The 26,540-nt window shown below is 39.4% G+C and overlaps 2 protein-coding genes across 3 annotated transcripts in view; both read left to right on the top strand.

Annotated features, from left to right (window-relative positions):
* Positions 1 to 420: 420 nt before the first annotated feature.
* Positions 421 to 16,634, top strand: LOC132827803 (coiled-coil domain-containing protein 112). The gene is made up of 10 exons (XM_060844527.1): positions 421 to 455; positions 540 to 664; positions 4,699 to 4,820; positions 6,311 to 6,400; positions 9,818 to 9,893; positions 11,109 to 11,493; positions 11,973 to 12,389; positions 12,704 to 12,799; positions 16,270 to 16,388; positions 16,509 to 16,634. Exons 1-10 carry the CDS (start codon positions 429 to 431, stop codon positions 16,537 to 16,539), a joined length of 1,488 nt encoding a protein of 495 aa, XP_060700510.1. The 5' UTR covers positions 421 to 428; the 3' UTR covers positions 16,540 to 16,634.
* Positions 16,635 to 23,287: 6,653 nt separating this feature from the next.
* The window catches only part of pggt1b (protein geranylgeranyltransferase type I, beta subunit), a 65,342-nt gene continuing 62,089 nt past the window's right edge, over positions 23,288 to 26,540 (top strand). The window contains exon 1 of one of the 2 annotated variants that reach the window (XM_060844514.1): positions 23,288 to 23,427. In XM_060844514.1, coding sequence (XP_060700497.1) covers positions 23,384 to 23,427 — 44 coding nt within the window. In that variant the 5' untranslated portion in view covers positions 23,288 to 23,383. Of the gene's footprint in view, positions 23,432 to 26,540 lie in introns of both variants that reach the window. The other variant, XM_060844508.1, reaches the window with a different exon arrangement.

Below are 26,540 nucleotides of genomic sequence, written 5' to 3'. Positions count from 1 at the left end.
CGATAGAAATTTACAGTAGGAGTTGTGCCAGCTTGCAGCACTCTGCTTGCATATGTTTGCTTTGCAAAGTTGTTTTTTGTGCTAAGATGCTGGTGCCTTTGCTGCAATCCCAGCGCCATCTAGCGGACAGAGTGTTTGCACCTGCGCATTCACTCTTGGTGTAGGTGTGCCTGAGTGTCATTCTACGTCTGCGCACACCCGGGCAGTTTTGGTCATGCTGCGTCTGCGTACGCCCCGGCCGTTTAGGTCATTCTGCGTCTGCGTACGCCCCGGCCGTTTAGGTCATTCTGCGTCTGCGCACACCCGGGCTGTTTGGGTCATTCTGCGTCTGCGCACACCCGGGCTGTTTGGATCTTTCTGCGTCTGCGCACACCCGGGCAGTTTGGGTCATTCTGCGTCTGCGCACACCCAGCACTTTGTTGACAAAGATGGCAACCATAGTAACAGGGACGATGGTGAGGAGTCACTCCTTCTCCTGTTTGCATTCGGTGTGAAGTTTCTCGTTTAAAGGCTGTGGTTAAATTCTCTCTGTACGACAGGTTGGCGATTGCGGTCGGAAGCCGGACTCGGTGTTGGGGCAGCGGTTGCAGGTTCTCATCCCTGAGCGCAGGGACTCGGGCAGGAAGGCCGCCTTCAGCCGGGAGCTCCGCAAACTGTGGCTGCAGTGAGTGTCAGCAACTCCTTCACCTTCACCTTCACCGCCAGCCTAGAGCCTGGCACACAGTGCTGTGCTGTTCAAAAACCACCACCATAAATAGAGCCTTTCGGCCCGCAGTGTATGTGCTGGCTGAAAGCTATCCTTCTAACTTCACCTCTCATAAAATGAATGAAAATAACTAGCAAATTCAATGAAATCCTGGCTGATCAGATTATCTTTAACTCCACGTGTTTACCTTGTTATCCTTGTTCCTTTACTGATTAAAAATGTGTCCATCTTAGCCTTGAATATACTTATTGACTGAACTTCAACAGCCCTCTGTGGTAAAGAATCCTCAGATTCACTACTGTCTGAAGGAAGAAATTCCTTATCTTTGTCAAAATGTGTAATCTTATTCTGAGATTATGCCCTCTAGTCCTAGACTTTCCCAGAAGGAGAAACAGCTTCTCAGGACTTACCCTGTCTATGTCTCTAACAATCTTGAATATTTCAATAAATGATAATGGTACAGGCCCAAGCTCTCCTTATAAAACAGTCCCCTTACCCGACATCAACTTAGTTTATCTTCTCTGGACTGCTTCCAATGCTAATATATCTCTTTTGTGATAAGGGGACAAAAACTATCAACAGAATTCAAGCTGTGCTTAGTATATAGGATCTTGTATAATTTTAGCAAAACCTCCCCATTTTATACTCCAATTGCATTGAAATAAAGGCCAACGTTCTACTTGTCTTCCGTATTTCCTGCTGAACTTGTATGCTAGCTTTTTCTGATTTATGAACAAGGTCTCCCAAATCCCTCTTCATAACTTTCTGTAGTCTTTCTCTATTTTAAAAAGCTGTCTTCACCGGGAAATATCGTTGCTGCATGTCATGAACTATTTTCTTAAAAATTGCCATTGTTCCTCAACCAGCTTTTCTGCTAAACTCCTTTTCCTAACGTAGTTATAATCATTATGTTTTGGCACATCCCTTTCCTGCCTTGCCTTGCTGTAGACACTCAGTTGAGCAATTGCCTCAATGGTTTGGGAAAATTTTCATACTAATTAGTAAAAGATTAGATTATTTCACCAAGATAAGAACTGTGCTTAATGACATTACAAAGCCTTGTGTACTTTTCACAGAATGGTGTTACCCTTTAAAATAAGCTAAACTTCATTGACTTCTAAAGTTACCTTACTGACTAAGTAGCTCTACAATAAACAACTATCAGTTAATATGTATATAATGTTCCTATGTATTTCTATAGGAGCGTTGCAGAAATTAATGAACGATTCTTAGATAGCACCATTCAAATTCATGACCATTACTACCCAGAAGGCTGAGCAGCAGATATGTGGGGTGGCTACCACCTGCAAGTTCCCTTCTTAGTGACTCTCAGTCCTGAGTTGGAAATATATTGCTGCTCTTTTATTGTTTGTTGGTTCAAAATCTTACAATTCCCTCCCTGACAACATTGTGGATCTACCTACAGCACATGACTGCAGTGGTTCATGAAGGCAGTAGACCACACCTTGTCAAGGGCAACGAAGGACAGACAATGCCAGTAATGCCCACATCCCACAAGTGAATTAAATAAAATGAAATACTGCAAATGTGGAAAGTTGAAATAGAACTTATGAATTAAGAGCAAAAATGGCTACTGGGTCTTTCAAGCTTGCTGCACCACTCAATAAGATTTTTCTTATCTGATCACTCCAATTTCTTTCCTACCTTTGATCACCTTTCATCCCTCCTTTATCAAAATCTTTCTGCTACCTGCTTTGAAAAGCAAGGACTCTCCTTCCATCACCTTTTGAGGAAGACAGTAACGAAGACATTCTGACGGAAAAGAAAAATTTCATTATCTTTGTCTTAAATGAGCAACCTGTTTATTTTTAAACAGAGCCCCAAATACTAGTTTCTATCAAATAGGAAACATCCTTTTCTAGACACAGTTTATGAAGCTCCCTTGAGATCAGGCCTGGCTTGCCCAACTTTTCCTCCTAAGACAACCTGCCTGTTTTAGGTATTAGCTGAAAATGTGTTGCTGGAAAAGCGCAGCAGGTCAAGCGGCATCCAAGGAGCAGGAGAATCGACATTTCGGGCATGAGCCCTTCTTCAGGAAAAGTTACCTGTTTCAGATATTAGTCTAGTAAACCATTTCCAAAGTGCTTACTATGTATTTACAGCACACAAATATGTGAAGTAGGAGCAGAAGTAGACCATTTGACTCCTCAATCCTGCACTTCATTCATTAAGATAATGGCTGATCGAGCTATGTTTCAAATTCCATATTCCTACCTGCTCCCCCATAACCCTTGTTTCCCCTGTCTAACAAGGATCTATCCAGTTAGGAAACATCATTTCCATATTCACCTTGGCAAGATCATTCATAATCTTACTCACTTCAATTAAGTTGTCCTTCGTTCTTCTAAATTTGAGTAAAAGCAAGGCTAGCCTATCCAACTATAAGGCAACTCACCCTTTCCAGATATCAATCGAGGAAACCACCTCCAATGTATTTACATCTTACCTTCAATAAGGAGACCAAAACAGTACACAATATTTGGCATGAGGTCTAACCAATGTCCTATAGGACTGAAGCATACCATCTAGCTTTATATGTTCAATTGCTGTTATGAGTGAGAATAACATTTCATTAATGTTCTTGATTACAAGCTGTACCTGCATACTTCTGTAACTTAATCCCTTTGCACCTCAGAATTTTACAGTTGTTATCTAAGTAATATTCTACGTTTTTCTGTTCTTCCAGCCAAATTCACATTTCACCATATTTTACTCCATCCGCCAGATTTTTGTTCGCTCTCTGAACCTATCTATTGTTCATCTGCAACTTCATTGTATGTCCTTTACAATATACTTTCCTATATTTCTTGATATTGTCTGTGAATTTAGCTACTGTGCCTTCTCCCTCATTTATGTCATTGAGGTAAATTGTAAAATGTTAGGATTCCAACACATCCCAAGGGACTCCATTCGTCACATCCTGCCAGACAGAGACCTATTATAGACTATTTAGTACATTCCTACATTCTGTCAACTTTCTATTCTTCTCTTCATTCTGATATGATACCCTGTACACTATGAGCTTTTGTTTTCTTCAATGCAGCAGCTTAAATAAATCATACATGCTCATAATTATTCATAGCACCTGCTCCTTCAAAGAGGTCTAGTAAATTGATTACAGCGGGTCTCAGACTTATGACTTAAGTTGCACAGAGACATACAGCATGGAGACAGACCCTTCAGTCCAGAACGTCCATGCTGACCAAATATCTTAACCTAATCTAGTCCCATTTGCCAGCACTCTCAGTTCATTGTAATTTTATCAATTGTCTGACCTGTTAAGATTTAAAAATGGAATAGATCTTAACTGCTTATTCACCAACAGCTAGCTCAATTCACTGTTGCAGAGCAAAAACCAATTCCAATCAGCTCTAATGAATCTAGCTCTCTGTCTGAATGCCTGTCTTGAGGTTCTCACCTTACCTACTCCTTTCGATGCTGCTGACTACCTGACTTGGGGTCATCCCTCGCTATTCTTGGTGATGCTGACTGTCTTGGTGTCCTCATCTCTCCTGCTCTTCTCTGCTCCCTTAAATAAGGAAACCAATACTGTACACTGTGCTCCAGATGTGATTGTATCAACACACTATAACTGAAGCATGACCTTGTTATTTTTGTTTCAATTCTCCATCAAGTGATTAGTTTTTACTAGCTTTCCTAATCACTTGTTGCACTTGCATTCAAACCTTTCACGTTCGAAAAAAACAGCCAATGATGGAATTTACTCAGGAGGTTAAGTAACATTTGTGGAGAAAAACAGTTAATATTTCAGTTTGAGATAATATACTTTTTGCATTATCACGTTGATTATAACTGTAGAATAAATAATTTAGCTGTCTGAAACACAATACTGTCATGTTTATCATTAGTTACTTTAATATGAAGTAGTGCAAATGCACTGTTAGTTGGGAAATCTTTGCAAACAATGAAGTAGAATTTTAAACATTTTTTTATTTTTCCTCCCAATCCAGAATAGCCAATTTAGAAAAAGACAAGAATGCTCATCTTTTCAATAAAAGGAATGAATTTAGAGCTGAATATAGCACACTTGAAGAGCTGGAGCTGAAACTGACAAACAACAGGAAAACAGAAAGTAAGAATTCATGAATTTATGGGGATGTTCTCTTTGCTGTCATTAGCAACCTTTGTGTTTTCCCCAATATAACAAACAATAAAATATATTTTGAATATTGCTGAAAAAAGGGTTTTGTCTTGAAATCACCAGAACAAATGAAAAATTATCAAAATTCAAATGATCTCAAATCATGCATCAGGAATTCAACGTGAGCAAATGCGAGGTCTTGCACTTTGGCAAAAAGAATAAAAGCATAGACTACTTTCTAAACGGTGAGAAAATTCGTAAAGCCAAAGTACAAAGGGATCTGGGAGTGCTAGTCGAGGATTCTCTGAAGGTAAACGTGCAGGTTGAGTCCGTGATTAAGAAAGTGAATGCAATGTTGTCACTTCTCTCGAGAGGGTTGGAATATAAAAGCACCGTTGTGCTACTGAGACTTTATAAAGCTCTGGTTAGGCCCCATTTGGAGTACAGTGTCCAGTTTTGGTCCCCACACCTCAGGAAGGACATACTGGAATGTGTCCAGTGGAGATTCACACGGATGATCCCTGGAATGGTTGGTCTAACATACGAAGAATGGCTGAGGATCCTGGGATTGTATTCGTTGGAGTTTAGAAGATTGAGGGGAGACTTAATAGAAACTTACAAGATAATACATGGCTTGGAAAGGGTGGATGCTAGGAAATTTTTTCCGTTAAGCAAGGAGACTAGGACCTGTGGACACAGCCTTAAAATTAGAGGGGTCAATTCGGAACAGAAATGCGGAGACATTTCTTCACCCAGAGAGTGGTGGGCCTGTGGAATTCATTGCCGCAGAGTGCAGTGGAGACCGGGACACTAAATGTCTTCAAAGCAGAGATTGATAGATTCTTGATGTCACGAGGAATTAAGGGCTACGGGGAGAATGCTGGTAAGTGGAGTTGAAATGCCCATCAGCCATGATTGAATGGTGGAGTGGACTCGATGGGCTGAATGGCCTTACTTCCACTCCTATGTCTTATGGTCTTATAGGACAGAAGGGTGCTGATTGTTTGGAAGGTTGACGCTGATTTTAGCATTACAAAAGAAGGTGAGGGATATATGACCTGGGACAGGTGGAGGGAAAGGAGAGAGAAGTGTATTTGGGAGGAGACGGTCAGGAGTGGAGGGCTCTGCCTCTCTCCCTGAACTCTCCTAGTTTCCTGTCCCCTTTAATCCTCCCTGCCTCCCTCCCCTCTCTTTCCTGCTCGCTGCTCCCCCCCCCCCCCCACCAGAGTCATCCAAAAATGTATTTTACACTACATGGCGTTCTTTCCTTATTACTGCTGTACTTTTATGTCTTGTGTCAAGTGGTAACCTCTCTTCTGAGACTGAATGCTTTTCTAATTTCTAATACCTGGCTTTGTTTCAAACTTTGCTTTTAAACATTCCTCTGAAGTACCTTTGAGACACTTTATTACATGAAAGGTGCTTTCCAAGATGATGTAAGCTTAATTCATAATTTATTGTTTTAATTTTTCTTCTAACAGAGCTGAAGATTCAACAACGACTTGCAAAAATACGTCACAATGTGAAGAGATTCCAGAGCCAACTTATGGATGTTAAGCCCACTCCAGAATGTATGTACGACATGCAGATAAACTGTATGTGAATCAATGATTGTAATAGACTGTATAACATACTATCAAAAGCTATGCAGAAATTCTTTAGGCCATTAGTACAAGGAGAATGGTTGGATGTTTCTATAAAGTACAAAGATAGGCATGGACCAGGTAAGCAAAATTTTATTTTCTATTTCTTTAACAAGAAAGTATTGCAACAATCTAGATAACTGATCAGGATCAACTGACATTAGTGCTGTTTTGGTAGCGATGATTTCTTTCTTTGCTTCATTCTAGTTAAGAGTTGCATTTCTATAAACTGTCAAATTAACTAGAGCTAGAGTGTACTACATCAATCCAGTACATCATCTTATCCTGAGTACTGAGAAGTTTGAATGTTAATTCAGACTTCTGTCTCTTTTAATGAGGTTTCACTCAAGTCCAGTGTTTGCAATGCTGTAACATTGCAGAATCATTTTGGTCATTTCTTCTACAGAAAGACTCTTAAACAATTCCAGTTGAAAGTTTGCTCACTGAGCTGGAAGGTTTGTTTTCAAATGTTTAGTCACCATACTAGGTAACATCATCAGTGAGCCTCTGGTGAAGTGCTGGTGTTATGTCTTGCTTTCTATTTATGTCTCTTGATTTCTGAAGGTGGGTAATATCATTTCCGGTTCTTTTTCTCAGAGGATGGTAGATGGGGTCCTTGACTAGTCTATATGTTGGTGCTCCAGGTAGTGAGCCTTTGGATCTGTGGGGGGGTGCCTGGTTTGTGTACTTTAGGTAGTCTGTAAAAGCAGGGTGTGTTGTATCCATCCGGTGTCATTTTTTTGGAAGTCTGTCTCGTTTAATTGTCCTGATTTCTGAAGCTTTTTCAGTGTGGACGTGGTACGGTTTTCTAGTTGTGGGGTCAGATCTATTGCCACCTGTTGCTAAGTGTCAGTATCTGCAAGCAGTGAGTACACTTTTTCAAAGTACTCCATTCTGTTTAGAATGACGGTCATGCGCCCTTTGTCTGCAGGTAGGATTACAATGGTTTTGCCTTTTTTGAGTTTTTCTCGGGCTATCCTTTCCTGTGTGTTGAGTGTGTTCCCTTCCTTTTTCCTGCTTAGTGTTGGTATCCCAATGGAAGCAATCATTCCAATACCCACAAATGGAGCTGCATCAGGACATTATTTTAATGAGCCACAACACACTGCAGCACCCAGGAACCATGAACAGCTAAAGAAAAATACCTATACAGTGTATTTAGGAAGAACAGGTACCCAATAAACACAGTCTGCTGATTTGTCAACAACAAAACCAAATGAGTAGACACAATACACCCAGAAACTCTAGCCACATTACCTTACATCAAAGACATCTCTGAAATGACTTCCAGGCTACTCAGACCCCTTGACATCATGGTAGTTCACAAAACCTACCAACACACTTAAATAGCAGCTAATGAACCAAAAGGACCCTATACAAACAACCAGCAAAATGAATACCTTGTGAGAACTGTAACAAACACTACATTGGACAAACAGGCAGAAAACTAGCCACCAGGATACATTAAAACCAACTAACCACCAAAAGACATGACCCACTATCACTAGTATCTTTACCCACAGACGAAGATGAACACCACTTTGACTAGGACAACACAGCCATCATTGGACAAGCTAAACAGAGACACGCACAGGAATTTCTAGAGGCCTGGCACTCTAACTGGAATTCCATCAGTAAACACATCGATTTGGACCCCTTCTACCATCCTCTGAGAAAAAGAACCGGAAATGATATCACCCACCTTAAGAAATCAAGACACATAAGTAGAAAGCAGGACATAACACCAGCACTTCACCGGAGACTCACTGATGATGATACCTAGCATGATGACAAAACATTTGAAAACAAACCTTCCAGCTCAGTGAGCAAACTTACAACCTGAACTACAAATCTTCTCAAAAATCTCAAACATTCTTAAAGAATAGCAGCACAGAAGGTGGCCATCTGGCCCATACCTGGTCTGATCAACAAAGGCCTGACTACATTAATCCCACATTCCAGCTCTTCGCTCATAGCTATGGAGTGAATATCTAAATATTGTTTAAATCTTTCAAAACTCAATCAGGCAATGAGTTCCAGATTCCTAACATCCTCTGGGTGAAAAGATTTCTCAACTTTACTCTTAATCTTCTACCTTAGTTTAAATCTATGTCCCCTGTTCATCGACCCCTGAACTAATGAAAAAACGCCTTTCTATCCACCCCATTTCTATCTCAACCTTCACAACTCCAACGCAAACAGCCCCAGGATATACGATCTTTCCTTACAACTCAGACTCACCAGAACCAGGGAGCAATCTGGTAAATCTCTCGCCTTCTGCACCTTCTCTAGTAAGATCACATCCTTCTGATAATGTGGTGACCAGAACTTTGCCCAGTACTCCAGTTGTGGCCAAACCAGCATTTTATACGGTTCCAGCATAACCTCCCTCCTTAAAAGGTTAAATTCTTAATTACTTTTGATATTCCTTTAATAAAAAGAAAATATTTTTCTAGTAGGTGTTTTGCCAAACCATGATAAATGTTGGATTCTTCAGTCATTTAAGAATAAGCAATTTATTAACATCTCAGTTTTCAGAAACATTCTTGTTATGTTGATTTATCTGTGAAAACTTTACTTTAGGTGAGAAAAGGGTTGTTATGTTTTTGGCACAAAAAATGTTGCAGGATTGAGGTGGCTGTGAACAGCAGGCTCACATGAATTCAGGAGACTGCAGAGAAAGAGATCCTCTGGTCTGTGGACAACATTTCAGAGAGACAATTATTTGTAGTTGAGAAGCAACTCACTGACTTGAACAACTTTGTGTGATGTTAAATAAAGCAATTCAACAATCCATATCAATCTTCATTTTGCTAAATGTTCACATTGTCTACTGATAGTGAATTTGAAGAATTAATTGTGCATAAATTTATAAGCCATATCACAGTGGATTATGCAATTACACACCAATACAAAATCAACTGCCATGAATGTCAAAACTTCAAACTGCTTCGCTGAGTGACTGATAGTTCTGAAACCAATTTATGATCTCTGGTAGTCCTGAATTTCTAATAAATGCTTGTCATTTTGACTACCAAAGTTCTGTGAAATTTAAGATATATTTATTCTGTTATTATGGTTCACAAAGCTCCTTTGTAGCTTTTAGGTGGTCAGTGATAGTGACTTTGCGATGATTCTTCATCATCTTATCCCTTTCTGACTAGGAGTTGGTCAGCTTCATTTTAGTATTACTGATTTCATAGCAGTTGAAATGGATTATTTCTTCTAATGCTTATTTGCTTGAATAGTTTTAGATCTATCATCTTTACAACTATTTGATTTATACAGCGATGAGATATATATAACATATATTTACTAATGCATTAATAAATATAATGTCCTCAGTTATAGAAAAGTTGAAGGAAATCATGGAAGAAGTTGAAAACGCAATCAGTATCTTTAAAGAAGAACAAAGGCAGATGTAAGTTCTTGTATATCTAAATTTCTCAGCACCATAACAATTCAGACCTTCGACTGAGTTGCTGTATTTGTTAATGCAGAAAAAGCAAAGTAAAATTCAGAAGCAATGAAAATTAAAACTGAATCTTTGAATCTGAGATTTCAGACTTGAACTGACTGCAAATTTTTTAATCATGATCTGTGAACTTATTTTTAATATCTATGCAGAAAAAACTTAAGTGTAAAAATGAATTTGGGTGTCTGCATTGAGCTCTGGTGCTATTTTATCACTTACGAGGATTTCAGAGTTTAAGGAAGAGTGGCTATAGCAGGAATTAGCTATCTGAACCCTTTATTGTCATTGTTTATCTTCACTGAACTATGGCAAAACACCAACAGCACATTTATAAATTTATAACTTTAGGTTGGTTCAAGAGAACAAGTTACAAAGTTACGATTAAAATATTAGTAATTTGCAATGTAAAGCTGGGAGCAGTTTGAGATGATAAAGGAACCCTGTCCACTGTAGTCGTCATTTTCTGTTACTGAGTCTTGTAAGATGTTACCTTGGAGGAAATTTGAATCCCTCCCACATGCTCCAACTCACCACTATTTTAATACCTTCACTCGCTGCTGGGACAGAAAACCTGCTAAAGAAATTTGCATTTGTATCCGCCACCTTTCACTTGCCCAAATATTAATGGGTCCAATGTTAATAAATGGTGCTTGTTGTGCTTTAAACTATCTGTTAAAATATAAGCATAAATATATTCCAAGTTCAATAAATTTCAGTTTGCAAAGAAATAACAGCATGTCAATCTATTCTTTATATTTTATGAAAAAATAGAAAAAAAGACGCTATTATTCCCTCCTCCCATTCAGTTTCCTTGTAGCCTTTGTTCAGGAGTGAATTTCACAGCACATAGTGGGACATCACAAAATCTGGTTTCTTTCATTTTAAGGTACATGACCTGGCATTACTAGTATTGTACTATGACATGATGCACCAGAACATTTGAATTCCTGTAGTTGGACTTTGTCTAGAAGAAGGTCAGATTTACCAATCAGGAATGGATTCAGGGTGAGGGTGTGCAAACCATACAAAAACAACTGTTTTGGTTTGATTCAAAAGGTCTTTAATTGTATGTATCTTTTTTTGACCTGCAACGTTAGATTTGTGATCAGAGAGCACCTTTGAAAATATAATTAAATATGCTTTTATTCATTTTTAATTAAGGTATGAAGAACTTCTGAAGGAAGAAAAAACTACGACTCAGGAAATTTCAGCTGTTGAAAAAAAAATGGAAGTGTGGGCCCAGATTCCACTAGAAGCCGTGATACCCAGATCCGCTGTAGCAAAAGGAATATCAACTAACTCTGGTCCAGACAATGTGTTAGTTGAAATTACAGAACTTGATAAGTACCTTCAGCAGACTGGACGCCAAGGTGGTTGGGATGATTTTGATCATCAGGAATTTCTTAAAGTCTGGACAAGACATAAAGGAAAAGCATCATTTATTGAAGAAGCTCTGCAGCATTTGGTAGGGAGGACCCGTGAGGATGTAATGCAACATGTGCAATGGTACCAAGAGTTTCTCTTTCTAGAAGAGAGGCAGAAGGAGGTAGGAATTTGTAGAAATATTTGGTTAGAATATTTTGAAGTACAGAGTAGAATGTAGTTTAGGAGCCTGAGGTTTTTGTTTCCCTGACATTCTCCATTATTCTTCCTGGTAAAATTTAATATGTCCTGCGTTTCTGTACAAGTAATTATATCTTCTCATCAGTAGCCTTTTGTTTTTTTAAGTAAATACAAAGAATAAGATTATGATCACATCCTAAACAGCAAGTAGAGCTTCAATAAATGAGAATATTCTTTAGGTCCACACTCTCAATTTTACATGAAGAAACATGGTGATAAATTGTTTCTGCAGAAACTCAACATCAGAGAGTCAGTAATGCTTTTGTGTAAATCCTAGCATTTGAAATTAAATTATTTGAGATCATAGTATTAGCCCCTAACTTTCAAAGTTTGAATCTGTACCCTCTGAAATAGATAATGTCATAACAGTTAAAATGAATCTCTGATGAATTTACCTTGTAGGCTATTCAGAAATGGAAAACAAAGAAGCAAAATGAGAAAATGAAGTTACTGAAGATGCAAACAGAAGCGGAAGAGAAGACAAATGCAGAGCGCCTAGCAAAAGAAAAGGCAAGACGGCTTAGGCTTGAGAAAGAGAGAAAAGAGCGAGAAGCTCAGCTGCAATTGTGGAAGAAACAGAAAGAACTGGAACTTGCTCTTGAGAAAGAACAACAAATGAAAGAGGAAGCAGAGAAAATGAAAAGACAAAGGAAGGACAGTCAGAGGCGGCTTGAAATCAAAAGAATGCTCAAAGATTTTACTGAACAAAAGAAGGAAAAAGAAGAATTTCTACAACTGGAAGCACAAATGAGAGAGGAAGCTGAGCGAGAGGAAAGGCAGTGGCTTGTGGCAAAAGAAATCTCCAGATTTCAAGACCGGGTGGGTCTTGTGTAAAGTAACTTGTAAATGAAATTGCTAAATGAGATGAAATTTTTGTATAGTTCATTTCAATAGTCATATGAAAAAAAACTTAATTTTTATTAAACACAGAAAAAAATTTGCATTTTAAAGAAGTTTGACAGTGTAATCCTAAAGTATGTTGCCTTTTTATGCTTTATAGCCATGTATTCAAGTACACAGTGCTTCCACTTGCAATTTCTACATGAAAGAAATAGAAAATGGAAGCTAGAATTTTGCTTTGAAATAAAGGTAATCATATGGCAGTTAATGAAGATCTTTTTTATACCATGCAGGATTTTCAAAAGTTGGAAAGCAAATTAGCAGAAAAACGAATAAAGCAAGAGAAGAAGGATGAGCAAGAGAAGCGATTAGCCAAACTGAAAGAGAAGGTTTGGCAAATACTGTGTTTAGTATGAGTAAAAACAACTGGCTGATTGGGAGACAGTTTGATTAACTCCATTTGTTCATGTGAACTTCCTAACGGACAGTGCTTCAGGTGGTTCAGATTACTACTTGTTTATAAGCTGGTGAATAAGTTAAAATATCTGTACTCTGGTATATTTGTAGCTAGTAATCAAAAGCATTCTCATAGACATCTGCTGTTTTGGTTCTTCCAGTAAAGAACCAACTCTACTGGTTCTTAAAAGTCTGATCTAGTTTTTGAATGTTCAAATTCAACAGTTTTTAGTTTTGAAGATATGCATTTTAAGACAGGGAATTATCACTGTAAAAGTACTTGCCCAGATTTGAGCCATCTTGTACATTAACCATGTAGTAGTGAATCTGCACAGAGTTTCAGCATGGTAATGTCTCTGTTTTTGTGGATAATATTTCCAAGTTTGATTACCTCTGTCCTTCCATAGCATTGGAAAACAATGGTGAAAAGAATAAGTAGGGTGGTCACTAGGGCTTTAAACTTGTGAGTCGGGAGGAGAAAAAGGGAAAGCAACAGCGAGTATGGAATCAAGTAGCAATATAAGTAGCAGGTTAACAATTCTGCAGAGTTTAAGCTCAAGACAAAATAGAAATGAAGCAAAAAGGAAGGATAACTTAGGACATATTACTAGAGATGATGGAAATCATGAGGATAAGAAAATTAGCATTAAGGCGCTCTACCAGAATGCTCGTAGTATTCGTAACAAAGTAGATGAATTAATGGCACAAATCATCATGAATGATTATGATGTGGTAGGCATCACAGAGGCATGGTTGCACGGGTTTCAGGACTGGCAGTTAACCATCCAAGGATTTACAACTTATCGAAAAGACAAGGAGGTGGGCAGAGGGGCCGGTTGCCTTGTTCGTTAAGAATGAAATTAAATTTGTGGCACTGAATGACATAGGGTCAGATGATGTGAAGTCTGTGTGGGTGGAGTTGTGGAATCACAAAGGCAAAAGAAAACATAATGGGAGTTATGTACAGACTCCCCAGCAGTGGTCAGGACCAGGGCGTGCAAGATGTACCAGGAAATAGGTAGGGCACGTCAGAAAGGCAAGGTCACATTGATCATGTGGACTTCAATATGCAAATTGCTGGGTGAGTAATACTGCTGGTGGATCCAAAGAAAGGGAATTAATGGAATGCTTACAGGATGGATTTTTGGAACAGCTTGTGATGGAGCCCACAAGGGAGCAGGCTATTCTGGACTTAGTGCCAGACTTTATAAAAGATCTTAAAATGAGGGAACACTTAGAAGGCAGGGATAATAATATGGTGGTGAAAACAAATGTGAAGTTAGCATTAAGTTTCTCTGCCGTTTCTCTAGTCCCCATTATAAATTCTTCTGAATTTACTTATAATGGACCCAAGTTTTGTTTTATCCAAATGTTTCTTTTAATGTAACTATAGAGGCTTTACAGTCCAGTTTTACTTTTGTTAGATTGTATTCATGTTCTGTTTTCATTGTCCTTTGTCAGTTTCTTGGTCCTCCTTTCACATACTCAAAAAGTTCCCAATGCTTTGTTTTACTGCTATTTCTGGCAACGTTATTGGCCTCTTCATTTAATCTTATGTAATCCTAAACTTCCTTTGTTTTTGTGGTTAACTGACCTTTTTGAGGTTTTGCTCTTTAAAGGATTGTACAGAGGCTGAAAGCCATGTAATATTTATTTAAAGACTGTTAATTGCCTATGTACAGTCCTGTCTCTTAATCTATTTTCCCAATCCATCTGAGTTAATTTGTGCTTCATGCCTTCATAATTTCTGTAATTCAGGTTTCATATCTTCCTTCAGATTTATCTTCCTCTAATTTATGGCAGATGTTATAGCTATGGAGGTTCTAATATTTTATTAATCCTCGTGCTTTATTTGCTTCAGCATCTGACATGTTCAGCAACTGGATCAAGGAAAGTGGAATTTCCCCTGCATCTGTTGTCAGTCCCAGGGGTTCTTTTTAAATGATATGGTAAACAGTACTATGAGAACATTGTGCAATTTATGTGTACTCAGCAGGGAATATTGGTAAATCTCATATAAATTGTAATTTTTGAGGTAGTGACATAGCGGTAATGTCGCTGGGCTTGTAAACCAGAGGTTGAGACGAATTGTTTGGCAACAGCAGTTCAAATTTGACCATGTTTGCTGATGAAGTTTAAATTTAATTACTAAATCTGGTCTATAAAGCTAACCTCAGTTATGATGTCTATGAAACTATTATCAATTATTATAAAAGCTCCTCTAATGCCCTTTGTGAATTAAACCTGCCATCCTCACCTGGTTTGCTATACATATGAATCCAGAAGCACAGAATTTTAACTGCCCTCTTTTAAGCTATTCAGTTCAAAGGCATAAGGATGTGCTGTTAATGCTCGTTTTGATGTTGGGTTTATAATTAGCATCCTGATCAGAAGTCACGTTCACTAAGTTAATAGAAAAAGTCTTCAGAAGTTATTTGAAAATTTAAATTAGCAGGATTTGATCTTAATGGCTGTTTGCATTTCTTAAATGCTGCCATATGTTACAGAAGGGAGATAGTGTCAATTTGCTCAATTGGCTGGATGGCTGGTTTGCAATGTAGAGTGATGCCAACAGTATGGGTTCAATTCCTACACCAGCTGAGGTTACCATGAAGGACTCTCCTTCTCAGCTTCTCCCCTGCCCGAAGCGTGGTGATCCTCAGGTTAAACCGCCACCATTTGTTGTTCTAGTGTGAGAGAGCTGCCCAATTGTCCTCTGGGACTATGGCAACCTTATGGAAATGGTAGCCATAATTACACTGAGAGAGTTAGCTTGAAGTTAAATTTGAGCTGGTGAACAAAATGAAGGTGAGTGCCTCTATTTTCCCAAATGAACAAAATTCTGAAATTTACCTACTTCATCCTGATATCATATAACTCACTGAAAGTCCCCCTAAATAGTGCAGTAGGAAACTACTACTTCTTGAATTTGGATTGGGGAAATGTATATAACCGATGGCATCCATTCTTTGTTTTGTAGATAAAATGCCCATTCAACTAGCTTTTTTAATATAATTCTGCAAAAAAAAAGTATTATTGAGCCTTTGACTCAATGAGTATTAATGTGATGTTGTACCATACAGGCTAAGGATGGCCCCAGGTTCAACCACTGGTCCTGAGTGAATTGATGTTCAGGAGAGGTAAAATTAGATTGTTTTTGTTTTCAATTACTACCGAGGATTGACAGCATGATGACAAGCTTAGTTTTACTACTACCCAGTTTCATTTACATGCAGAGCCATTTAGATAAGTTACTTCCAAGTTAAGTATCTATACAGCCATAGCTTAATATCAAATACCATCTTTTGGAGAGGGAAAGGTAACTGCTTCTGAATTAATTGCCTGTTGCCCTTGGAAAGAGGTTTAACAAATTAAACTCTTGTTATGTTCTAAATTTACTTAGAATGATGCTCATATACAAAGAGATCCATCTAGACTATTGAAACCTACCAAAGGGTGGGAGCAACACATAAAAGAGACAGGCCAAAATGGTGGTGCCCCTATGCTGTTTCTTCCCCATCGGTAAGTGATTATATCATGAGAAAAAAAAATCTCTTAATATGAAACAAATAAAACAAACTTGAACATTTGCTATGCTTTGTTTCCATATGTAACCATTTTATTTGCTGTATTGTTTTTCAGAGCTATTCCATCTTGGAGGCAAGGGATATAACAGTATTATTCCATGAGTTTTGAAGAATTGTAATGACCATTAGAAGTATATATTGCCTGTATAATTAAATAAATTGTGCAAGGCTTTTAAAGGAAATGAAGTAAGTAGTTGATGAGTTAGTTCAAGTTGTAAAATGGTAAAAATATACTTCTGAAAACTAGGAAGAGAAATAAATGTTAACGATCAGAAAAAAATGGAGATGGTGAAAATGTGAATGCACAAAGCTATCAAAGTAGAATTGGAGAGTGAGAAGTATTAATAACTGGACCAGCATGATAGTTAAAGCTAGGATTTGGACTGCTAAAAACGAAATAGGAGAAATCCAGCAGGTGTGGAAGCATCTGTGGAGAGAAAACAGTTAACATTTTGAGTTCTGTGACCCTTCTTCAGACTGAATTTCTTGGGTTTAGACAGCAGTGACAATTTAATATTCCAGATTATTATAATTTTAGAATCGATACAAAGGGAAACAAGTGTATGTGCTGGTAAAGAATAACATCACATCACTCAAACACAAAAATATCCTGAGGAAGACATTATGACACAGGTTAGAACTAAAAGTAAATGTAAATTCTACAAGTGTACATATTTTAAATGACCAATTGATATGAGAGAAGAGTTGATATTCTAAGGGGCTTGGCAGAGATATGGGGTAATAAAGCTGCAATATAGATATTCATCTGGTAGTCCTAGTCTTGAGCTGTGGTAGCTATTGATCCAATTTTAAATTTTAATCTACTTTTGAACCTCTTTGCAGCATTGCAATTTCTATCTCTAACTTACTTCAGTTCTACAACATTGTTCCTCTAGTTGCTCCTTGAACTATAATAATGTCTTAAAAGCTGGGAGTACAGGGCACAATTTCAGCATTTTTAGATGGCAATATTTTCATCTTGTAAATTGAGAGGAGGATAGGGATAAGATGCAAGAGGACATGGACAGGCTGATGAATTGGGCAGAATCTTGGCAGAGAACCCAGAAAGTGATGCATATTTGGAGTGAATAAAGGAAAAGGGTACAGTTGTAAAAATGGGTGCCACAGGAATAAAGAGACCTGGGTTTATATATGCACCAATCATTGAAGTGGCAGGGCAGAGCGAAAATAATTTAAAAAAAAAATCCCGGGTCTTCTAAATTGGGATATAACATAAAACACTGGTGTAGCCTCAACTGAACTATTGTATCCAATTCTGGTAACTAAATCTTAGGAAGGACATGAAGGCTTTTGACAGGATATACAAAACGTTCACAAGAATTGTCTCAATCTAGGAACTTATAGAGTCATAGTGATGTACAGTATGGAAACAGACCCTTCAGTCCAACCTGTCCATGCCGACCAGATATCCCAACCCAATCTAGACCCACCTGCTGCACCTGGCCCATATCCCTCCAAACCCTTCCTATTCATGTACCCATCCAAATGCCTCTTCATTGTTGCAATTGTACCAGCCTCCACCACTTCCTCTGGCAGCTCATTCCATACCCGTACTACATTCTGTGTGAAAAAGTTGCCCCGTAGGTCTCTTTTATATCTTTCCCCTCTCACCCTAAACCTATGCCCTCTAGTTCTGTACTCCCTGACCCCAGGGAAAAGACTTTGCCTATTTACCCTATCCATGCCCCTCATAATTTTGTAAACCTCTATAAGGTCACCCCTCAGCCTCTGATGCTCCAGGGAAAACAGCCCCAGCCTGTTCAGCCTCTCCCTATAGCTCAAATCTTCCAACCCTGGCAACATCCTTGTAAATCTTTTCTGAGCCCTTTCAACTTGCGTTATATGGAAACATAGGGGAAGTTGGGTTTGTTTTCCCCAGAAGAGGAGGATGATAGAGATTCAACAGAAGTGTTCAAATCTTGAGAACCAACGGTAATACTGAAAGTTTTGGGGGGGGGGGTGTTGGTGTAGTGAGGAAAAATGAGCAAAGAAAAGAAGACCTATAAGAAAAAACTAGCAGCTAACAAAAGGAAATGCTAAAGTCATCTTAGGCACATAAACAGTAAAAGTGTAGTTAAAAGAGAACGAGGACTGAGTAGCGACCAAAAGAGGGGATTTACACATGGAGTAGAGGAATCCCAAACTGATCTAGTACCATTTGCCAGCATTTGGTCCATAACCCTCTAAACCCTACCTATTCATATACCTATCCAGATACCTTTTAAATGTTGTAATTGTACTAATCTCTGCCACTTTTCTGGCAGCTTATTCCATACGTGCACCACCTTCTGCATAAAAAAGTTGCCCCTTAGATCCTTTTTAAATCTTTCCCCTCTCACCTTAAACCTATGACTGTAGTTTTGGACACTCATTCTCTGGAGAGAAAGGTCTTGACTAATCACTCTATCCATGCCCCTCATGATTTTATAAACCTGAGGTCTCCCCTCAGCCTCCAATGCTCCACGGGAAAATGGCCCCAGCCTATTCAGCCTCTTCCTATAACTCAAACCCTCCAGTCCCAATATGCTTGTAAATCTTTTCTGAACTCTCTTAAGTTTAACAACATCCTTCCTATATAAGAGTGACAGTGTCGTATGCGGTATTCCAAAAGTGGCCTCATCAATGTCTTGTATTGCCGCAGTATGGTATCCCAACTCCTACACTCATAAAGTTCTGATCAATGACAGCAAGTGCGCTAAATGCTTCCTTTACCATCCTGTCTACTTGCAAGTCCACTTTCAAAAAACTATGCACCTGCACCACAAAGTCTCTTTTGGGCACCACTCCCCTGGGCCATATCATTAATTGTATACATCCTGCCCTGGTTTGCCTTAACAAAATGCAACACCTCACATTTATCTAATTTAAATTCTATCTGCTATTCCTCAGCCCAAGGTCCCGATGTACTCTGAGGTAATCACCTTCGCTGTCCACTACACCACCTATTTCTTTTGTGTCATCTGCAAACTTAGTAATCATACCTCCTACATTCACATCCAAGTCATTTAAATAAATGTCAAAAAGCCATGCACCCAGTACTAATCCTTGTGGCATACTGCTGGTCACAGGCCTGCTGTCTGAAAAGCAACCCTCGACCATCACTCTTTGTCTCCTCCCTTAAAGCCAATTTTTTATCTTATTGACCAGCTCCCCATTTGATCTTTTTTCTACTTCGGCCTCAAGCTGATGAGTTTTCAAAGCTTTAATGGAATAAGTAAGTGATTGAACTGCTAAAATGTTATTCCTCTAAAACATGGGCAATAGTTAAAAGCAGTATTGTGTTACATTAAATGTATGGCTAAACTAGTTAAACTACTTGGTATAACTATGGACAAAAATTTAGTGTTTCTAAACTCAACTTAGTTAGGTAAATTATACATAAGAGTAGTTAATGTGTTCCAGCTGTAATGTGGGAACTGGTAGAAAGTAGTGCAATTCACACTGTCAGCCAAATTTATACTACGTGGCTTCACCTTAAGGAACTTCAGCTCGAAGTTGATGAGCTGAACTTTGAGCTTTGCAAAATTTGGGAAGGTATTCACACCTCTTGGTTGCTGTACATTCAGGGAGGTGAGGAAGACAGGTATGGGAATCGAGATCTAGCAACATAGGAACTTTAGCCTTTGCAGTTGTCCATTAGATTTGATTTCCTGTAACTTTTGTAGACAAGAGTTTGAGACTGCAGGGTGGATGGGCAAACTGCCACAAAACATTGGTGCAAGGAGCCATTCATGTAAAATAGGGTGGAGTATAAAGTAATGTAGTTGTACATGACATTATAGAAATGGGAATAAGTACTGTTTACTGTAGCTGCAAGTATGGTTCTAAAGATTATGTTGCCTGCCAAATTCCAGGATATGAATTATGAATTTTTGCTCAAGGTTGGAGTGGAATTTGGAGAGGGATGAACACATTTGTCATAGTCCACATGCATTCCAACAACTAAGACCAAAAACGGTTTCTGCTGAAGAAATGTGAAACCTGGGAGATTACCTTTGTATTCATGCTTTAAATTTAATAATATCTGGATTAATATCCGAACATAATGCAAATTGTCACAGGGTAAATAGAATCAGATTTAAATGGATGATGCAGATTGCTAGGGTGAAATGGTATTTCAATTGATGAAACACAGCATCAGGGACTGGAGGAAGAGAACAGTTGGTACAGTGTTTACCTGAAGCACGCTGGGACTGGTGTACTGCCTGACAGATTGTATAACCATGGCTGGAGGGCAAGCTTTAAATTAAATAGTGGGCGGAGGGAAGAGTTCATGCACAGAGATTTGGACAATTTGAGAGAAGATGACTCAGTCGTGCAGATTAGCAATGCAGGTAATGAAGTGGAAAGGGATAGAGTGCATAAACAATTTATGAGCAACAAAGTCAGTAGTGAAAATTGATAAAACATAGTACAATAAAGGTTCTTTATTTAAGTTATAATGGATAAATTAATTGCACCAATATAAATTAATGAGGGGGGGCTCTTATGGTGCAATAGTGGTGTCCTTACCCCTGGACTGAGACCTGGGTCCAAGTTGCATTTGTTCAAGAGATGTGTAAAAACATCTCTGACCAGGTTGATTAGAAAAATAGATTATATAAATAAATGAGTATGATATGAAATTGAGCAGAGGTGAGAACTAAATATTCAAGGGTATTTGGCAGTTCAGAAAAATAAAAAGTAACAGGAGATGGAATAATTGTTTCTAAAGAACATTATCATTACCATAGTGAAAAATAACAGTTTGGAGGATCAAAATGTAGAATCCAATTGGTTGGAGATAAATAATAAAACAAATGCCACAAAGATCGGCACTGGGTCCTCTGCTTTTTGTCATTTACATAAATGATTTGGATGTGAGCATAAGAAGTACAGTTAGTAAATTTGCAGATGACACCAAAATTGGAGGTGTAGTGGACAGCGAAGAGGGTTACCTAAGATTACAACAGGATCTTGACCAGATGGGCCAATGGGCTGAGAAGAGGTAGATGGAGTTTAATTCAGATAAATGCCAGGTGCTGCATTTTGGGAAAGCAAATCTTAGCAGGACTTATACACTTAATGGTAAGGTCCTAGGGAGTGTTGCTGAACAAAGAGACCTTGGAGTGCAGGTTCATAGCTCCTTCAAAGTGGAGTCGCAGGTAGATAGGATAGTGAAGAAGGAGTTTGGTATGTTTTCCTTTATTAGTCAGAGTATTGAATACATGAGTTGGGAGGTCATGTTGCGGTTGTACAGGACATTGGTTAGGCCACTTTTGGAATATTGTATGCAATTCTGGTCTCCTTCCTATCGGAAAGATGTTGTGAAACTTGAAAGGTTTCAGAAAGATTAACAAGGATGTTGCCAGGATTGGAGGATTTGAGCTATAGGGAGAGGCTGAACAGGCTTGGGGTTGTTTTCCTTGGAGCGTCGGAGGCTGGGTGGTGACCTTATAGAGGTTTACAAAATTATGAGGGGGATAGATAGGATAAATAGACAAAGTTGGGGAGTCCAGAACTCGAGGGCATAGGTTTAGGATGAGAGGGAAAAAATATAAAAGAGACCTATGGGCCAACTTTTTCACACGGAGGGTGGTATGTGTATGGAATGAGCCGCCAGAGGAAGAGGTGGAGGATGGTATAATTGTAACATTTAAGAGGCATTTGGATGGGTATATGAATAGGAAGGGTTTGGACGGATATAGGCCAGGTGCTGGCAGGTGGGACTAGATTGGGTTCGGATATCTGGTCAGCATGGACGAGTTGGACCGAAGGGTCTGTTTCCATGCTGTACGTCTCTATGATTCTAAGTCATTAATGGGAATGTTGCTTTAGCTTCCTGACACTGTACACGAATGTAATTATTGCAATTAATGTTTATTGTAGTACTTTTCTTGAGTATTTTTTAACTACTCATTGATTGAATGAACCAAACTGGCAAAAGGATCCAGCTTAATTGACAATGAATTGGGGGTATTATAGGACGCAAACAGCAAAGTGATGTTATGGCATAATCAAAGTCATCGTGATGGCAAATCTGGCTCAATGAGCCAAATGGCTGACTTATTATTGTGACCTATCCAATTTTTCCAAGACTGTGAAACACAGAACTGTATAGGATGAGACCGTTTAGCCCTTCGTGTCTTCACCAGCTCTTTGAGCATGATGACTTGGCGCCATTCACCTGACCGTTCACACTGCACGTCGTTTCTAATTGAATAACGACCAAATACTATGTTGATTGTCTCAATTAAGTCGCATCCACACATACTAGGCAGTGCATTCCGTGCCCATACCACCTAAGAAGTTATGAAAAAGATTGCCTCAATATGAGGCTTTCAGTGTAGGGATTATAACTAAAACATGTGGAATGGTTTTGAAGCCAGAATGACACGAGCTTGAAATGACCTGTGTTAATTTCGCTATTGTCTTAACGCAACCTTGGTTGAAGTTATTGTAGAACAGCTTATCGGTTCCAAAATCTGTTCAAAAAGCGGGAATTAGGAAGGGGAAAGGAAGGCATTGTCATACATTTTTAACCAAACTGTTGAGGTTTGTTTCAATCACGATTGCTCCTTTTAAACTACGTAACGAAGCCTTGACATGGAGAAACGTGATGGTATTTTGGAACTTTGTAACAATTCGTACTTAACTAACTGGATGCAAACCGTTGCAGAGTGTAAGGGCTTGTCTTTACTTGGTGCGGTTAGATCCGCTACTTCTGCAAAGTGAAGGAGCAGGGCGCAGCGCAGGCTGTCCTGGAGGGGCTGGGTTCTGATTGGCTGCAGCGGACAGGGGGCGGGGCAAGCGCTGTCCGCGGCGGACCGGGGGCGGGGCGTGTCCATGGCGATCCAACATGGCCGAAGAGACGGCGCTTGGTGAGCATCTGGAGTTCCTCAAGGATCGGCACATCTGCTTCTTCGAACGATGTCTGAAGATCTTACCCGAGAGGTACTGCTCACTGGAGACCAGTAGGTAAGGGCGGGCTCCGAATCGGGTCGTGGGGGGGAGGGGGAGCGAGACGGGCTCGGGCAGGCCTCCAGGTAAAAACAATGACTAGAAGCTGGAGACCACATTCTGGATCAGTGATGCTGGAAAAACACAACAGGAAAATCAGGAGGAAGGGCTTTTGCCTGAAACGTCGATATTACTGCTCCTCGGATACTGCCTGAACTGCTGTGCTCTTTCAGCGCCACTGATCCAGAATCGGGCAGGCCTCTGCAGAGGGGACTGTAAACTCGGCCTGACCCGCCAGCCGTGTCCGGGGGCATGGGGAGGCGGGTAAACCAGGGAGTGGGGGCAACATCCCCTCCGCCACTCCGAGTGTAGGGACAGGGTCTTCAACTGACAGCTTGCCGCTCGTTTAACAGGCGTGCGGAGTATCGGAGGTTTCATGTTGGGTGGGGCGATGGAGATGACAGCAGGGAACTGCTTATGTATGGGAGCGCGTTCTAATGTTTCTTTCAGTTTACAAGTTGCCAAGCGTGGAAGGCTGCAACTTGAATAAAAAAAATACTTCATCGGGAAAGGTGATTCATGTTGCTTATTTTCTCGAAGTCTCTTGACTGTTCAGTAAGATCGCAACATGGTTTTCAGGCTAGGTTTGTCCGTCCCTTCTGAGATATCTCTTAAATTGTTAACTTTGCTATTAGAATTACTTAAATAGACTTGTATACATTTGCTTGAGATGTTTGTGAATCATCATGTAGGAATTATGTGACACAATATTACGGTGCAGAACACGACTCTTCTCCTGCTCTTTCACACCCCTACTCTTTCTGTCTTGTCTTGTACATGTTTCCCTTTGAGAATTTATCCAGTATACTTTTCCATGCACACTCAACTTGCTTCAAGTGCTCTTCCCGGTAATGCCTTTTCATATCATAATGCATTTTAGAATATAAACCTGAGGAATTTATGCCAAATACTTATAAAGCAGGTCCACAACAATTATTCGAGTAAAAAATGAGGTCTGCAGATGCTGGAGATCACAGCTGCAAATGTGTTGCTGGTCAAAGCACAGCAGGTTAGGCAGCATCTCAGGAATAGAGAATTCGACGTTTCGAGCATAAGCCCTTCATCAGGAATAATTATTCCTGATGAAGGGCTTATGCTCGAAACGTCGAATTCTCTATTCCTGAGATGCTGCCTAACCTGCTGTGCTTTGACCAGCAACACATTTGCAGCCTCAACAATTATTGGCATGCAGAAGAAATATATTAGAACGGTGCAGCAAAACCAAAGGAAACCACTTGTATTGAATGTTTACCAGCAGATCACTTTTAAAAGTGTAAAACTTGCACTCTATGAACTCTTACAAGGTACACATACCATGGAGGTATAACAAGCAATTAAAGTAAATGGCATTTGGATTTTATTACAAAGTACGAGAAAATGATTAGTACAGAGACCGTAAAGAGAAAGGGCTAGTCCTTAATTATAGAGTGTCTTGCAAGTAAAAATATAATGAAGTCTTAATACAATTGTGGAGGATTTTGATAGCACCACATAGTCACGTACAGCATGGAGACAGACCCTTTGGACCTGCCTGTCCATGCCAACTGGATATCCTAAGATAATCTAGTCCCATTTGCCAGCACTTGGCCCATATCCATCTAAACTTTTCCTATTTATATCTGCATCCAGATATCATTTAAATGCTGAATTTGTACCAGCTTCCACCGCTTTCTCTGGCAGCTCATTCCATATGTGCACTATGCTCTGCCTGAAAAAGTTACCCGTTAGGTCCCTTTTATATCTTACCCCTCTCACTCTAAACCTATGCCCTCTAGTTCTGGGCTCCTCACCTCACGGAAAAGACCTTTGTCTATTTATTCTATCCATGCCCCTCATGATTTTATAAACCTCTGTAAGGTGGCCCCTCAGCCTCTGACACTCCAGGAAAGCAGTCCCAGCCTATTCAGCCTCTCCCTATAGCTCAAATTCTCCAACCCCGGTAACATCCTTGTAAATCTTTTCCGAACCCTTTCAAGTTTCACAACATCTTTCTGATGGGAAGGAGACCAGAATTGCATGCAATATTCCAAAAATGGCCCAGCCAACATCTTGTACAGCCGCAACATGACCTCCCTATTCCTATGCACAATGCAGTGACCATTAAAGGAAAGCATAGCAAACACCACCTTCATTATCCTAGCTACCTGCGACTCTGCTCTCAAGGAACTGTGAGCTTGCATTTCATGGTCTCTTTGTTCGGCACCGTTCCCCAGGCACTTACCATTAAGCCTGGTTTATTTTCTTTGCTATTTCATCTGGTGTACTGTGCACAATTTTGGTCTCCACATTTAAGAAAAAAATATACTTGTGTTGGAAGTGATTATTGGGGTGCTGCATTGGAAGCCAAGCCCGGCTAAACCCAGAGTAGTCCCAATATTTAAAGGTTGCATAGAAATACAAAAATTCTCCAATTTGCCTAATTTTCGAAACCAAGATGACAGGAAGGATTTCTGTACCTAACAAGAATTGCTGTTCCAAGTAAATGGATTCGAGCTACATGGAGACAATTATAATTGTTAGCATATAATCCTATTGGGTTAAACTCTAAACCTATTATAAAGTCGATCATAGACAAAGATGTGTGTACAGGAAACAAAAGCATGGTTGTTATGAACGCTGCGAAATTTGGAAAGCAGGTCAGTGGTTCTTTTTATGCAGAATCTGCTGAGGTGGTTGATATGCTGATCAGAATGCTGTTTCTCATGTTTTCCTTCTGCAGATGCTTTCATTAGTTTGCAGGAGACACAAGGTAGGATCAAGATATAGAATCCAACTGGGCAAAATAACAAAATGAAATGGCCAAGGAAGTAAACTTCTGGGAGAAGTTATATTCCAAGATACAGTATAAGACACAGTTCTTAGTGGAAGGTTGTAAGAAAAATGTGACAGTAATCATGGGTGATAGGCATATATGCTGGATTAATTGCATTTGGCAAGGTTAGCCTTGGAGAATTCATCGTGTATTAGAGATTGCTCCAAGAAATAAAATGTTGTGGAAACAGGGAGCATTTTATTTTGTATTTAGCATTATGTAATGAGATAGGATTAATTAATGATCTTGTAGTAA

The sequence above is a fragment of the Hemiscyllium ocellatum genome, chromosome 2 (genome assembly GCF_020745735.1).
Source record: "Hemiscyllium ocellatum isolate sHemOce1 chromosome 2, sHemOce1.pat.X.cur, whole genome shotgun sequence".
NCBI classification, from domain to species: domain Eukaryota; kingdom Metazoa; phylum Chordata; class Chondrichthyes; order Orectolobiformes; family Hemiscylliidae; genus Hemiscyllium; species Hemiscyllium ocellatum.
The sequence above is the reverse complement of the archived record's forward strand: the minus strand, read 5'-3'. Positions and strand labels throughout refer to the sequence as shown.

Excerpts from the sequence above, each read along its gene's own strand:
- LOC132827803 (XM_060844527.1), top strand. The coding sequence starts at position 429 with ATGGCAACCATAGTAACAGGGACGATG. Across the intron at positions 456-539 it reads CCATAGTAACAGGGACGATG|GTTGGCGATTGCGGTCGGAA; the intron begins GTGAGGAGTCAC and ends TCTGTACGACAG. Across the intron at positions 11,494-11,972 it reads TAGAAGAGAGGCAGAAGGAG|GCTATTCAGAAATGGAAAAC; the intron begins GTAGGAATTTGT and ends TTTACCTTGTAG.